The sequence below is a fragment of the Eulemur rufifrons genome, chromosome 1 (genome assembly GCF_041146395.1).
Source record: "Eulemur rufifrons isolate Redbay chromosome 1, OSU_ERuf_1, whole genome shotgun sequence".
NCBI lineage: Eukaryota > Metazoa > Chordata > Mammalia > Primates > Lemuridae > Eulemur > Eulemur rufifrons.
The window spans coordinates 8,516,493-8,533,389 of record NC_090983.1 but is presented as its reverse complement, the minus strand read 5'-3'; the positions used below and the strand labels follow the sequence as shown (position 1 = coordinate 8,533,389).

General features: G+C 39.6%; 1 protein-coding gene across 1 annotated transcript in view; it reads left to right on the top strand.

The window, feature by feature from the left end:
- Nucleotides 1-16,897, top strand: part of LOC138385274 (nuclear autoantigen Sp-100-like) — a 68,140-nt gene that overhangs the window by 40,701 nt on the left and 10,542 nt on the right. Inside the window, exons 13-20 of the mRNA XM_069471429.1 lie at nucleotides 1,282-1,398; nucleotides 2,345-2,398; nucleotides 4,922-4,999; nucleotides 8,144-8,206; nucleotides 9,189-9,230; nucleotides 10,313-10,417; nucleotides 10,920-11,062; nucleotides 12,990-13,028. Coding sequence (XP_069327530.1) covers nucleotides 1,282-1,398; nucleotides 2,345-2,398; nucleotides 4,922-4,999; nucleotides 8,144-8,206; nucleotides 9,189-9,230; nucleotides 10,313-10,417; nucleotides 10,920-11,062; nucleotides 12,990-13,028 — 641 coding nt within the window. The remainder of the gene's footprint in view (nucleotides 1-1,281; nucleotides 1,399-2,344; nucleotides 2,399-4,921; nucleotides 5,000-8,143; nucleotides 8,207-9,188; nucleotides 9,231-10,312; nucleotides 10,418-10,919; nucleotides 11,063-12,989; nucleotides 13,029-16,897) is intronic.

Below are 16,897 nucleotides of genomic sequence, written 5' to 3'. Positions count from 1 at the left end.
AGTTAATGACTGACTGACAGGCGTACAATGTAGGAAGCTCATAAGGACCTGGCAGAGGTAATAGAGCTGGCTATGTGGTGTCAAAAGAGCAGGCGTTTGGCGATGATAAAAGTAGTCTGTGAGATGAAGCTGAATACAGGTGGAGAAAACATGGATACTACCGTGGGAATCATAGTGAGACCCTGTCTCTACAAAAAAAAAAAAAATTATCCAGGCATGGTGTCCAGGCCTGTAGTCAAAGCCACTAGGGAAGGTGAGGAGGGAGGATTGCTTGAGCCCAGGAGTTAAGGCTGCTGTGAGCTATAATCACACCACTGCACTCCAGCCTGGGCAACAGAGCTAGACCCCATCTCAAAAGGAGAAAGAAAAAGAAAAAGAAAACACAGATAAAGAGAAAGATTGAAATTATAAAACCAGACAAAAGATCAAGATAAGATTAAGAGAAACAGAGCTGGAAGAGACAATAGCAAGGGAAGTTGTGGTGGAAAGAGGGTCACCTCAGTAATAAAACTAGATCCAGAGATACAAACTGAAAACTAGGTGGATGGGATACATGCAGGGGGTAACGGATGGAGAGGGGTGAAAGATGAGGCACAAACGAAAACTAGGTTGAGAAAAAGTTAATAGATGAGAGGAGAATGGAAGAGAGATGGGGCTGCGTTAAAGGGAGAGAGCAGAAGATGGAGAAATTGTGGGGTCTGAGATGATCATGAGACAAAAGCAACTTTGGCACAAGGCTTCGTTCACAGTAGCAATGAGTTTTCAGAGTAAGTTGCCCCCAGGTATCAAAGTGGCCCCTATGACTCACCCAGATTACAAAAGGCCTCACCCAGGCATTTGATGTACTCCTATAGCTTCAGTCACCACCCACAACCTAATGATTCCTAAACCTATATCTCCAGCCAGCCCTGTCTTCTAAACTCATTCATCCAAGTGGTGGATGGTCTCTGTCTGAGGTCCTGAAGGCCATAGGCTTCTCCACTTGGATGTCTCTCAAGACCTTCAAACTTCAAACTCAACATTCCAAAACTGAGCAGATCATCTTTTCCCTAAAAGCAGCCTGGGCTTCTCCAGTGTTCTCCATCACTAAAACACACTGTTAGTCAACACTTTCTTGGGACTGAAACTGTGTGGTCATTCATGAAAACACAAACACAGTGAGGAGCAAGAAAAGAGAAAGAGATTTCAGAAGTAGATCCATGCTTTAATATAGAAGTGGGTAGTCACTAACGTTTGAATGAGAGAGGGCAAAAATGAAAATATTTACAAATCACAATCTAGGAGCAGAGCTACAAAGACCTGAGAAGGAGAAGTGTTCCTGTGTCATGTGTTTCTCAAGTGGAGTGCCAAGAAGTCAAGAAGCAACAACAGAAAGTAGCCAAACACCTGACATGATGGGTAAGGCTGCCCAAAGGTCTTGGGATAGACATGGCTGAGCAGATACCACAGACACCAGGGGGGGCTGTGACAGGTGATCAGAGTTCAAGAAGAACATGAAGCAGCCTCTGGGTCACCAACAGAAAGTGGGCCCACAGACCGACCACAAGTGTCAGAAGTTTGAAAGTCTGAAATCTGAGCACCTGATTCCTGCGCAAGTGACTGTGAACACACTGTGACAAGGAACAGGCCAGGTCCAGGCTAGAATCCTGTTCTCTGCATTTGGTTGGCCTGACCCTTTTGGGAACTGCAGGGAGGCAGGAGATCATTACAGAGCCATGTTTAACAGGATGGGCTCTTGTGGTTATGTAGGAATGACGTACAAATATGCTGGTTAAAAATGGTATCTCATTTACTATATTAGCATATCAATACTAAAGTGCTGGATTTATACAGTGACTTTCACCCTTGTTCACAGAACAAGAAAGCCATGTTCTTCCATTGGTAGATAATAGTGTCACTTTGTCACACCTTGGAAGGGCCTAAAAAGCCAAATGGTCCTGTTACCTGTCAGGAAAAAGACCTCAGATAACCACTCTTAAACTAAAAATGTGTAGTTTTGAAGGGTATCCTCGAGCATGTTATTGATTTATATGGTGATTTCCTATTAACTTATTTAATCTTCACAAAATATTGAAAACCTGAACAGGATAACTGCTGCTATCCCTGTTTTGTAAATGAGGAAATTGGTACATGTAATTAAGAGCTTTTTCAAAGTCTTAGAGAGCTAAAGGAGGGCTTTAGATATCAGTTCAGTACCTGTTTGTTTCCTTTAGAAGGAAGGCAAGGAAATGATACTCACAACATCATTGTAAACTCCAGCCTTTCACACGGTGTGAATTGTTGTAAGATTTGTAACGTTTATTTATAAACTACAGTTCTCTGACCACCCCCTGTCACCTTCTAGATACCATGGATGCTGGAAACAATTCTGCTTTGGAAAAACACAGTGGAAAAAGAAGTAAGAACAAATAAGAATTTACTTGATTTTTATATTACAAATGACCTATGTTTTAATGCTAAGGTTTGTTATCATTATTTTCTATACCTTTCATGAGACAAAAAAGAAATGCCTTTTAAAGTAACAATTTATTTTTTTAAATGCTCATATCTTCATGTTGCTTTTGATTCTGATTTTTTTTTTTTTTTTTTTTGTTGAGACAGAGTCTCACTTTGTTGCCCAGGCTAGAGTGAGTGCCGTGGCGTCAGCTTTAGCTCACAGCAACCTCAGACTCCTCGGCTTAAGTGATCCTACTGCCTCAGCCTCCCGAGTAGCTGGGACTACAGGCATGCGCCACTATGCCCGGCTAATTTTTTCTATATAGATTTTTAGTTGTCCATATAATGTCTTTCTATTTTTAGTAGAGACGGGGTCTCGCTCAGGCTGGTCTCGAACTCCTGACCTTGAGCGATCCACCCGCCTCGGCCTCCCAGAGTGCTAGGATTACAGGCGTGAGCCACCGCGCCCGGCCTGATTCTGATTTTAAAATATGTTTTTTGTAAACATTGGTATATATCTTTCCAGAATTTTTGTAGCCATGTATTAACACATTTTGGGATGTAATTTTATTTAAATGAAGTAATTTCATACATATTTTTATTTTCTTGCTTTTTAAACTAATATATCATACTTAGACAATAAAAAATTTAACATTTTTAATTGAAATATAAGAAGACTTATTTCAGTGCTGCTTTACTGTGCATTGTTTTCATTTTTAGTGTGGTCAGGAATTCTTTATTTGTTATTGGTCATTTGTTTTTCTTCTTCATAGAACTGTTTGTTGTAGAATGCAGTCAGTGTTTTCTGTTGTGGTGTTTATCTTTTTCTTACTATGCTGAATGAATATAGAAACACTTATATGGGCCAGGCACAGTGGCTCATGCCTGGAATCCCAGCACTTAGGGAGGCCAAGATGGGAGGATTGCTTGAGGTTAGGAGTTCAAGACCAGCCTAGCCAACACAGGGAGACCCTGTCTCTACAAAAAAAAAATCTAGCAAGAGGCATGTCAATTTTGTTTATTTTTTCAAATAACTTTCTGTTATATTAATCTTCTGTATAGTTTTTTTATTATTGATTTCATTTATTTCTGCTCTGATCTTTGTTATTTCTTTTCTTCTGCTGGGTTTGGGATTGGTTTGCTCATCCTCTTCCAGTTCTTTGAGATGATTCATTAGATTGTTGATTTGTGATCTTTCTGTCTTTTGGACGTAGGCATTTATGGATATAAATTTTCCTCTCAGGACTGCTTTAGATGTGTTCCACAGATTTTGATAATTTGTGTCTGCTTTATCATTTAGTTCAAAGAATCTTTTGATTTCCATCTTAATTTCCTCCTTAACACAATAATTGTTCATCAGAAGGTTGTTTAGTTTCCATGACTTTGTGTAGACATGAGAGTTTCTGTTGGAGTTGATTTCTAATTTTATTCCACTGTAGTCTGGGAAGATGCATGGTATAATTCTATTTTTTTAAATTTGTTGAGACATGCTTTGTGACCTAGGATATGGTCAATCTTAGAGAATGTCCCATGAGCTGATGAGAAAAATGTATATTCAGTGGTTTGGGGGTAGAATGTTCTGTAAATGTCAGTCAGGCCCATTTGTGCTAGAGTTCTGTTTAAGTCCATTGTTTCTCTGTTTATTTTATGTTTGGAGGCTCTGTCCTGTTCTGTCAGAGGGGTGTTGAAGTCCCTGGCAATTACGGTGCTGCTGTTTATCATTTTGTTTAGATCAAGTAGGATTTGCTTTATGAATCTGGGTACACCTGAGTTAGGTGCATATATATTTAGAATTGTTATGTCTTCTTGTTGAATTGTACGCTTTACCATTATATAGTGATCATCTTTGTCTTCTTCATTTTTTTCTAATATTTCATGCTTTCATTTTTTACATTAAAATCTTTGATTCACTTGAAGTTTGTGAGGGCTCTCTGGAAAGTATTCAGCCATTGTTAATACTATTTTTCATATTACATGGTTGGATACTTTCCGGATAGCCCTTATATTTTGATTTATTGTGGGGAGATTAATTTAATTTTTTTCTGGAGTAGTGTTCAATTGTCCCAATATTGTTTATTAAAATGCTCACTTTCCCAAGTACTTTAAGATGTGACCTTTATTATATGTAAAATTCCCATAAATATTGGCACCTATTACATTCACTTGGTATCTGTTTTTATTCAGGCAACATTAGCTCAATGGTTTTACTACTCGTGTTTTAATCTCTAATAGGACCAGTCTCTGGGTGCTGCCTGGTATTTTTCCTTGTTATTTCTGATATTGTTCTTTATATTCATATCAATTTTAGAATCAGATTTACTCAATTTAAAAAACCATCTGGCTGGCACGGTGGCTCACGCCTGTAATCCCAGCACTCTGGGAGGCCGAGGCGGGAGGATCACTCGAGTTCAGGAGTTCGAGACCAGGTCGGAGCAAGAGCAAGAAACTAAACAACCTTCTGATGAACATTTTTCTATTTTCTCAGGGAGAAGGAGAGGTAGACCTAGAATCAACTTTACTCTGAGTTACAGAGGCCGAAGGAAAAGATATCATCAACTAAGAGGTAAAAAGAAAAAAGGATAAACAGCGATAAATACATTTTAAATAAACAAACGTCTAAATTCTCGTGCTTTTTTCTGTGCTTTTAGTAGCAAACATTTTTTACCTAATTTCTTTATGTAGTTGTACTTACTGTTGAGAAATGTATCAGATTTAGCCGGTTTCCAAAATGTGTCAGGGAAAGAACGATGATGGTGATGAATCTGCAGCCAGACCCCAGGGCCCAAGGGCTCCTGGCAGTGCTGCCTCTGCTGAACAGATAACTTTTGAGGCTGCAGCTAGTTTTCAGCATTAAAAAACCCACGTAACTCACAAGTGATGTAGCCGTCACTCCTCTTGCCCACCACCATGTGGTAATGGTGTGGACTTGGGTCTGCCACTTCACCTCTTCTGCCTCAGTTTACTCATCTGTAAAGTGAAATTAAGTGAGTTAGATTGACTGCCCTCCGAGGCCCATGCCAGCTTCCTACATGCCTTCACATTCTGTGACTCCCCCACTGGTAAGAACCATGGTCACCTCCCTCCCCTGCATCATGAACTTGGAGTATTTTTAAGGGCTTCCCGGACATTGCTGGGTAGAAGGGTAGAACAGCAGCTCATCATCCTCAAGTTCATTTTAAGACCTTCATATATATTTCTACTGAGTCAGATCCTTAATCCCCCAACCTCCACCACTTGCAAAGCCCATGCTATTTGTTGATGATTCTAGAATTCCACTAAGTTTCTCTTTAAGCTGGGAGAAAACTGGTGTGGACGAGGGTGAAGAAAGCAGACAAGACAGACACCATCTTCTGCCTGGCTGCCCTGTTGTGATCCTGGCTCATTTAGCCAATCCTTGCCTCAAATTTATAGACAAATCTGTTTCTAAAACTCTTCCTCTGGCCACGTAACTATACGTATATTTGGCTATAAATTCCCCACTAGTGTAGTAGAAGCAGCATATTCTGCCTCTCTACAGTTGGTGGCCAACTCGCTTGGGAATTAGACATCAGACAGTCCTTCTAGAAGGTCCATATCTCTGTTGTGGTTACCTCAGGCAGAGTATCTCTCAACAACACCCAGTCCATCTCCCATTCACAAGGTCCCCAGCAGGCCATGCGAATCATGCTTCTTCGTTGACTCCCTTGCTGCTACCAGCTCAGCCCTCTGTCACCACTGACTCCTCTAACCATGACTTCAGCTTGGTAGCTCTCAGGGATGAATCTGATAGTGTCTCCCTCCCTGACAGCCCCAGAGACAGAGGTCCACTTCCTGCATGGATGTCTTAAATCCTTCTCGCTTGGCTTGAGGGGAGGTGTCTGACAATTCTCTCCAAAGAAATGTAGCCTCTCTCATAAGGCCTGGAGGTGGGGAATGCTGACTCTGGCAGAACCAGGCTCCCTATCCTCCACCATGTTCTCTGCAGCAGGGCTGGACTAGTAAGTTGCCTTAGGATATAGGAGTAAGGTGCTCCTATTGCATCATCCTTGGACATTGAAGCTTCTGCTAATAATCTGAGATAACCTGCGAATCAACTAAACATCCTGCTATAATCTTTTGCCCAGATTGTTAGTCCCAACTATTAACAAAATTTTAAAAAAATAAATTTTAATTTTTTCCTGACCACATTATTATTTCAAAAGGTCAGCATAGAGTTTTAGTTGTTATTGAGTATTTATTAAGACTGGTAGACCCAAGAATGGTTAAATTCTATTTTTTCCAGGCATTTTACTTCCTGGAGGTAAAATAGCAACAAGGTGCTACAGCAAGCTGGCTGACAACCATTGGAAAGCAAAGTTCAGCAGTACTTTGTTATATATGATGTGGTCTTCAGCCCAAACTTCTCCACGTCGAGAACTGGGAGGGAGTAAAATGACCTGTTTCTTTGCCCTAAAGTTGTTTGCCCTCAATAGGTTTTGACTGAAAGGAGAGTCTAGCTAACCCTCTAGTCCTGGAAGGGAGACTTAAACAGAGAGAGTCTGAGAGCAAGAGAATGTGTCTTTGCCAATAATGGCTATCACTGAACAGACCCAGGTTACAACCAGGGCTCCAGTTTCACCATCTTATGGGGAAGCAGAAAGCAGGCAGAGCACAGGTGTTTCCTCCTGGGACGGTGGGGAGGATGGGAGAGGGCAGGAGAGAGTTCGAGCTGGCCAGTTTTCCTGTGTGCAGCTACCCCTTCAGCACCATGCGTGGCAGGAGGGAGGGCCCCACACAGAGCCACACCTGTGTGGATGACTTTTTTCCCCTGGCAACCACATCAACTACCACACATGGCCCAATCATGCTCTTTGAAGCAGATCAATCTAGAGCAATTTTTATTGAGAGACAAGCAAGGAGTGTTAAGAAAGCTTCATTTACCTCCTCGAGGACTCCATTTCCCCCACTTTACTTGTTTCTTTTAAATCTTTAGTTCAATAACCAAACTTATAATTCTTTTATGCAACTTTAGTAATCTCTTTTCTCTGCATATCTCCGTAATGTCTTAATAAACTTCCTGAGGGAAACACCTTGTGAGGCAGAAAACGCTTGATCTTGGGATATGATTCCTTTTGGGATGTAAATTATCAATAAATGTCTTACAGTACCATTTTTATCTTGATGAGGTTTAAAAAAATCTCTGGGTAATTGGTATGACAAAGGCCCAGAAAATAAAATAACATCATCAACCCCAAGGCTTCTTTGTGCTTAACTGAAGGAGAGATTCCTTTCCAGCTTACTGTGGTCGTAATCTGTTAGAAGGAAAGAGCATTCATTTGGGGTATCGGGTAAAGGTTTTCTCCTGGGTCCTGCACTAGGCAGGATAGAAGCCATGGGCACACTGTGATGGGCACAGACCTTCAGGAAGAAAGAACATTCCCTTGGTGTCCCTGACATCAACATTCAAACACATTTCAAGAACACAGACCTAGACATGCACCTGGAATGATTCACTCTTTTTTAGACACACCAATCAATGTATATTAATATATCAGATACTACATTCTTCTGAGATATTTTTAAAGTCAATCCTTTGTGCTACCTTTAACTCTACATCTCTTACACCTGGGACTTAATTTCTACAAATTCCCTGAAAAGTTACAATTGAATGGTGTTTTTGTAAAACACTACTATTTGTGATGCAATGTCATAAACAAGAGATGTTGGTGTTATTTTTCTTCTTTCTCAGTGAGAAAAACTGCTATCCCTGGACCTTTGAGGACAAGAAGAAGCAAAAGAGGCAGAAAAAGAGGTAAAAAGAAGTGATCAAAACACTTTTAATAGTGAACCATCTAGATTTTTATTTTATATTCTGCGCTCTGAGTGAAAAATCAGTTTTCTTAATTGGCTTATGGGCAACCAATATGGGAGCCACTTTGGTCATTTGCCCCACCATTTTCAGTACAGAAATCTTTTTTCAAGTTTAGGTTTGTGGCAGCCATCTGACCAACAGAGTCCACCACGAGGTCTGTCTTGAGACCTTGTATACTGCTTTTTATCTCTGTCTCTTTCCCAAGGGAAATATTCAATGCCTTTATTTAATTTGTATTTTTGAGGGCCCTGTTTATGTAACCAATTTGTATTTTTTATCTCTGAGCATCAGTTTCCTCATGTGTGTGAGGATTAGAGTCTATTTGACAGATTTGTTTCTACGGATTTGTTTCTATGAAGTAAGTTAATAGAGGTAAAGGTCTAAGGATAGTTCCTGGCACACAGTAAGCACTCAAGACATGTTCAACTTCATTCTTGTTCTCACTCTATTGCTTGAGAAGCACATAAAACATTGTTTCAAATTTATTTGGGGTGGTTTAGAGATATTAATAGAAAAATACGGAATAAATCTCAGTTAAGTATCATCTTTGTAACTAAGTCTAGGCCAGGAATCAGCAAACTATGGTCTACAGGGCAAAACCAGCCCACTGACTGTTTGTAAATAAACATTTATTGGAACACAACCACATCCTTTTATTTACATGTTGTCTATGGATGATTTCATGACACAACTGCAGAGTTGAGTAGTCACAACATAAAATGTGGACCACAAAACTTTCAATATTTACTGTGTGGCTCTCTACAGAAAAGTTCTTGACTTCTGATCTAGGCATTTGATTTTTTTTTAAGTACTGGACAGGCTCCTGAAAAGTTACATCTTTAGAGTGTTTTTGTTAAACACTACTATTTGTGATGCAATGTTGTAAACAAAAGACATTTATATTGTTTTTCAACTTTCTCAGGGAGAAAAATAGCCCACCCTGGACCTTTGAAAAGAAGAAGAGGTAAAAAGAAATGATCAATACACTTTTAATAATTAACTATCTAGGTATATATTTTATACTCTGTGCTGAGTGATAAGTCACTTTTCTTAACTGGCTTTTGGGGAGCTGGCACTGGAACCTCAGCCTTGGCCGCAAGTTCGTTTTAAGACCTTCAATACCTGCTTCAGCGGAACCATGTCCCTAGCGCCCCGCTCATGTGGTGTGTGGGGCTCCCTGAGCAATGTGAAGTTTCTTTTTTATTGATTCATATATATATAATAGATGTACATATTTTGGGGGCACATGTGGTCATTCCATACTTTCATACAATTGAATCAGGTAATTGGGATAGCCATCACTTTAAATACTTACCTTTTCTTTCCATTAAGAACATTCAAATTAGGCTCCACTAGGTATTTTGAAATGCACAATTGATCCATGTTAACTGTAGGCCCCCTACTCATCTATCAAATGCCAGGTCTTATTTCTTCTATCTAACTGTAGATTTTTATGTTAATCAACCTCTGCTCATCCCCACTCCTGCAGTGAGCAGTTTCTTCTAGAACCCCCCCACCTCCACCCCCACCCCCCACCCTGAGCTTCCCTTTCAGCCACAGAGAAAGCTCAGGTGAGGGAGAGTGAAGCAAAGCAGACGGCAAAGGGGGAGACAGACACCAGCCTGTTCGGTGCCCCATTAGCTGCCCTGCTGCCAGTTCCCCCAGGCGATGCCTCAAATAGGGAGACAAGCCTAAAATTTGACAGGTTTTTCTCCATCTCCATCACTTCAATGCAATAATAGGACTGGAAATGTCCCTTCAAATCACCAGTGGGAAAGTCACTGTGAGAGCACTAGATGTGGCCACCAAGCTTGAGAGCTCAGATCCTGCCGCCCCAAGCTGTTGGGTGGGATTTTGGAGGGTGGAGCAGAGGGTGACATTATTTACAGGCATCTAATCTGCCATAAAAGAAAGACCTTGAAGTGTAACTATTCCTGGGGAAAATCCTGCAATCATTTTAAATTATAAAAGAAGGATCTGAAGAGGGTGGGAGAGATGCTGCCCAGTTGTAGAGGAAGATGGAATGAAACAATCGCTTCCTTGCAGGTCCAAGATTTCCCAGAGATACAAATATTAATTTTCAACTTCCTGAACTTCCTGTGACCTGTGGTAACATAAAGGGGACTCTATATAAGGAGAAATTAAAAAAAGGTGAGTTTCCTGGTCTTCTAGGATTTTCAACTGGAAAATACTCATGCAAATAGCACACTGTTGAGGACTAGATATCTGCTTTGGGGGACTCCAAGACTAGCCCCAGGTCTGATTTGCTAGGAGCTCTCCTAGGCCTTGGTACAAAGTCACACTCACAGCTCGGGTTTGTAAGACTGAAAGGACGCAAAGCAAAGTCAGCAAAGGGAAAAGGCACATGGGGCGAAGTCCAGAGGAAACCAAGAGCAAGCTTCCAAGAGTCCTCTCTGGGTGGAGTCACACAGGACTCACTGCTTGAAGGTCAGAGAAATATACATACATGGTAGGGAGTTCCCTTCTTCCCCGGCCTTTCAGGCTGAGTGTGGGGCCCTTGATGTCAGAGAGGACAATTCAGACTCTCCTACTGATCCTGAATCCAAAGTGGGTAGCTCTAAATCCAGTCTTGGGGGAGGCCAAGTGTAGGTGTTTTCACAGTCGGGGACCTCAGGTTGTCTTGGTCTTACAGGAACCTCAGAGAAGTGTATACAGAATGAGACTGGGAGGTGGTTCACCCCCAGGGAATTTGAAGTTGAAGGAGGCCTTGCACCATCTAAGAACTGGAAGCTAAGTTTACGCTGCGGTGGATTTCCCCTGAAACACCTGATAGAGGTATTCTAGTGACAAATGACTTAAATCAAGGATTGGGCTGTCACACCAGGCTTTAGCAGAATTTCTCAGTGTCCAGAAAACCATCATGACTCCCCTTGCCCAGGTCCCAATACGTATGCTGTTACTATTAATAACATTGCCCCCAGGTGTCACCATGGCTGGCTTATACTACAGCTCACTCCTCTAAGCGCAGTAACTCTTATCCTTTTCAAGGTAGGACAGTAAATTGCGAACTTGACTCTGCCATGAATAAACTGCAATTTGGTCACGTGAAAGTAACTTAAATTGGAGGGGAGGAATCTTAAACTTTGGGGGCTTATTTTAAAAGTAACATAGTAGAATTACATATATGAAAATGCGTCAGGAGAGATAGTTCCTAGATTTCAGAATTTTTTTCTTTTTCTATTTTATTTCAGCATATTATAGGAGTACAAATGTTTAGGTTACATATATTGCCTTTGCCTCCCCAAGTCAGAGCTTCAAGCATGTCCATCCCCCAGACAGTGAGCACCGCACCCATTAGGTGTGAATATAGTCATCCCCTCCTCCTCCCTCCCACCTGCCTGACACCCGGTGAATGTTACTACTATATGTGTACACAGGTGTTGATCAGTTAATACCAATATGATGGTGAGTATATGTGATGCTTGTTTTTCCATTCTTGTGATACTTAGTAGAATGGGCTCTAGCTCTATCCAGGATAATACAAGAGGTGCTAGATCACTATTTTATTTTATTTTATTTTTTTTGTGGCAGAATGTTTTGACAATGTTTCTTTTCAGAAACCACCTCAAATTTATTCTTGAAAGAGAATACAAATAAATTGTGTTGTAAACTAACTGCTGTGCTCCTCATATCAATCCCCTGATGCGGACAAAGCAGAGACAGGCACTCTGCTGCAGATGAACCTGTGTTGTGTTTTGTTTTTTTTTTGGGTTTTTTTTGTTTTTTTTTTTTTGAGACAGAGTCTCAGTCTGTTGCTCGGGCTAGAGTGAGTGCCGTGGCGTCAGTCTAGCTTACAGCAACCTCAAACTCCTGGGCTTAAGCGATCCTACTGCCTCAGCCTCCCGAGTAGCTGGGACTACAGGCATGCACCACCATGCCCGGCTAATTTTTTGTGTATATATATTTTAGTTGTCCATATAATTTCTTTTTACTTTTAGTAGAGACGGGGTCTCGCTCTTGCTCAGGCTGGTCTCGAACTCCTGACCTCGAGCGATCCACCCGCCTCGGCCTCCCAGAGTGCTAGGATTACAGGCGTGAGCCACCGCGCCCGGCCAACCTGTGTTTTTTGACACCGGATACAGTGATCTTTCAGTTGCACATCTCAGTAGCCCTTTTCTGTGTCACTCTAACAATAAAGAAAAGGTCTTTGTAAACATTTATGAGCTACACTAAAGCTATGAGGGAGTACAAGGTGTGAGCCCCTACCCAGGAAGTGGGCTGTGCTTTAATAACCATAGGGCTGGCAGTATGAATGCTCTAAAGACAGACACCCACAGGGAGAGATGCACCAGGAAAGAAGGTCGTTTCCAGCTTTGACATTGTGGACAGTTTCTTGAAACAATTTGTGCTGAGCTGGGTCTTAAAAGTAGAACAGTTCGGATAAGGAAAGAATAGAACGGGGCATTCTACATACATAAAAAAGGATGGCATGAAAGTCTGCTCCACAAAGTGTCAGTAAGTTGTGGATAATGAGGCATGATACATTCACTGGAGTGACTGTGGACATCATGAGGCCAGAGGAACAAGTCTAAAAACTCCTTTAATCACTAGGTAATTCCAGAAAATAATTTTCATGAAGACACCCTGAATTTGAGTTACAGTGGGACATCCAGGTTGAATTATCTGGAAGGCAGTCAGAAATATCAAGTCCACAAAATTAAAACAAGAATCCATCATATCATTGATCTCTTTTCTCTTTCAGAATGGACATCTACCAAACACATCAAGAACAGGAAAAAAGGTGATTATCATGTGACTTTCTGCTGATGTCTCATCTGTCATATTGTTTTGTTTTGTTTCAAAATATTAAGGGGGTACAAATGCTTTTCTTACATGGAGTGCTATTGTAATGCTTGAATCAGGACTATAAACATGCCCATCATCCGAATAGTGTTCATTGTACCCGTTAGGTAGGTTTTTACCTCTCTCTTCCTCCCGTATTCCCTCTGCTTGATTTCCAATGATTTTTACTTCCTTCTGTGTACATATGTGCCTATCTGTTAGTTCCAATTTATTAGAGCGTATATGTGGTGTTTGTTTTTCCATTCTTGAGATACTTAGGATAATGATCTCCAGTTCCCTCCAAATTGCTGCAAAAGGCATTATTTCATCCTTTTTATGACTGTATAGTACTCCATGATATAAATATACCACATTTTGTTAATTCACTCATGAAATAATGGGCCCTTAAATTGATTCCAGATCTTTGCTATTGTGAATTGTGCTGCAATAAACATTCATTGTCTTTTTGATAACATGACTTCTATTCCTTTGGGTAGATACCCAGTAATGGGATTGCTGGGTTGAATGGTAAGTCTACTTTTAGTTCTTTGAGAAGTCTCCACACTGTTTTCCATAGAGGTTGTACTACTTTGCAGTCCCACCAACAGGGTACAAGCATTCCTTTCTCTCTGCATCCATGCCAGCATCTGTTCTTTTTGGACTTTTAATAAAAGCCATTCTAACAGGAGTAAGGTGATATCTCACAGTGGTTTTAATTTGCATTTCCCCAATGATTAGTGACATTGAGCATTTTTTCATATGTTTGTTGGACATTCATCTATCTTTTGATAAGCTTCTGTTCATGTCTTTTGCCTACTTTTTAATGGGGTTGTTGGTTTCTCCTTGATATTAGCCCTTTATTAGATGTATGGTTTGTGAATATTTTCTCATCTTCTGTAGGTTGCCTATTTGCTTTGTTGATTATTTCCTTATCTATCCAGAAGATTTTAATTTAATCAAGTCCAATTTATTTATTTTTGTTGTTGCTATAATTGTCATTGAGGTCTTAGTCATAAATTCTTTGCCTAGGCCGATATCTAGAAGAGTTTTCTGTACATTGTCTTCTAGAATTCTTATGGATTCATGCCTTATATTTAAGTCTTTTATCCATCTTGAATTAATTTCTGAGGATGGTGAGAGATAGGGGTTCTGTTCCATTCTTCTGCATGTGGCTATTCAATTTCCCCAGAACTATTTATTGAATAGGGCTTCTTTTCCCCAGTGTATGTTGTTGTCTGCTTTGTCAAAGATTGGTTGGCTGTAGGTAGATGGTTTTATTTCTGGGTTTTCTATTCTGTTCCATTGGTCTGTATCTCTATTTTTGCACTGATACCATGCTGCTATGGTTACTATAGCCTTATAATATAAAGTCTGGTAATGTGATGCTGCCAGATATGTTCTTTTTGCTTAAGATTGCTTTCACTATTTGGGCTCTTTTCTGGTTCTAAACAAGGCATAGAATTATTTTTATAGATCTGTGAAATATGACATTGGTATTTTGATGGGGATTGCATTGAATCTATAAATTACTTTGGGTAATTTGGACATTTTAACAACATTGATTCTACTGATTGATGAGCATGGTATGTTTTTCCATTTGTTTATGTCATCTGTAATTCCTTTCCTCAGTGTTTTGTAGTTCTCCTTATAGATATCTTTCATCTCCTTGGTTAAGTATATTTTTAGGTATTTTATTTGCTTTATAGCAATTGTGAATGGTATTGAGGCTTTGATTTGACTCTAAGCTTTACTGTTATTGGTATATAGAAAAGCTACTGATTTGTGTCTATTGATTTTGTAACCAGAGCATTGGCTGAATTTATTTATCAATTCCAAAAGTCTCTTGGTGGAGTGTTTAGGGTTTTCTAGAGAAAGGTCATATCATCAGCAAAAATCAATAGTCAGACCTCCTCTTTCCCAATTTGTATACCCTTTATTTCTTTCTCTTGCCTGATTGCTCTGGCTAGGACTTCCAGCACCATGTTGAATAGATGTGGTGATAATGGGCACCCTTGTCTTGTTCCAGTTATTAGGAAAAGTGCTTTCAATTTTTCCTCATTCAGTATGATATTGGCTGTGGGTTTGTCATATAAGGCTTTTACAATTCTGAGTTATGTTCCTTCTATGTCTAGTTTGTTGAGAGTTTTTATTATGAATGGCTGCTGAATTTTAATGAATGGTTTTTCTGCATCTATTGAGATCATCATATAGTCTTTGTTTTTGCTTTTCTTTATGTGTTGAATCACAGTTATGGATTTACATATGTTGAACCATCCTTGCATCCCTGGCATGAAGACCAGTTGGTCATGGTGGATTGTTTTTGTGTGTGTGCTGTTGAATTTGGTTTGCTGGTATTTTATTGAGGATTTTTGCATCTATGTTCATAAAGGATATTGGTCTGTAGTTTTATTTTTTTTTGTTATGTCGTTTCCTGGCTTTGGTATCAAGGTGATACTGGCTTCATAGGATGAGTCTGGGAAGATTTCCTCCTTCTCAATGTTATGGAATAATTTCTGTAGTACAGGTACCAGTTCTTCTTTGTAGTTCTGATAGAATTCGGCTGTCAATCCATCTGGTTCAGGGATCTTTTTTTCTTCTTCATTATTTGTCGGTTTAAGAGTTCTGTTTATTCTTGATTGAGTCTTGGGAGGCTGTGTGTTTCCAGGAAGTTTTCCATTTCCTCTACATTTTCTAGTTTATATGTGTAGAGATTTTCATAGTATTCATAGATGAGGTTTTCTACTTTTGTAGTATCAGTTGTAATATCTCCTTTTCATTTCTGATTGAACTTATTTGGGTCCTTTCTCTTCTATTCCTGGTTATTCTAGCAAGAGTTCTATCAATTATTTTTATCTTTTCAAAGAACAAACTTTTTGTTTTGTTGACCCTTTGTATTGTTCTTTTGTTTTCAATTTCATTTAGTTCTTCTCTCACCTTTGTTGTTTGTTTTCTTCTGCTGGCTTTGGGTTTGGTTTGCTCTTTTTCCCCTAATTCCTTTAAGTGTGATATTATGTTGTTAATTTGTAATCATTCTGTCTTTTTCATGTGGGCATTTAAGGCTATGAATTTTCCTCTTAGGAATGCTTTTGCTGAACCCCATAGATTTTGATAGCTTCTGTCCCCTTTGTCATTCAGTTTGAATAATCTTTTGATTTCATCTTAATTTCTTTTTTGTTGTTGTTCCTAGTGTCTTTTTCTGAGAAGATTTCCACCTTAATTTCATTCTTGACCCAATAATCCCTCAGCAGCAGGTTTGTTTTTTTTTTTTTAACTTCTATGACTTTGTGTATATTTGAGTGTTTCTCTTGGAATTGATTTCTAGTTTTATTCCACTATGATCTAAGAAGATACATGTTATGATTTTGATTTTTTTAAACTTGTTAAAACATGTTTTGTGGCCTAAAATATGATCAGTCTTAGAGAATGTCCCATGTGCTGAGAAGAATGTGTATTCAGTAGTTTTTGGGTAAAATATTCTGTAAATGTCTGTTAAGTCCATTTCTTTTAGGGTCCAATTTAAGTATAGTGTTTCTTTTTTTGTTTTCTGCTTTGATGATTTGTCCAGCTATGACAGTGGATTGTTGAAGTCCTTGACAATTAACGATGCTACTATTTATTTCCCTGCTTAGCTCTAGTAGAATTTCTTTTATGTATCTGGGAGCTCCTATGTTAGGTACATATATATTTAGGATTGTTATGTCTTCTTGTTGAATTCCCTCCTTTACCATCATGTAATGACCACCTTTGTCTTTCTTTACCATTGTGGATTTAACGTCAATTTTATCTGATATAGGCCGGGCGTGGTGGCTCACGCCTGTAATCCTAGCA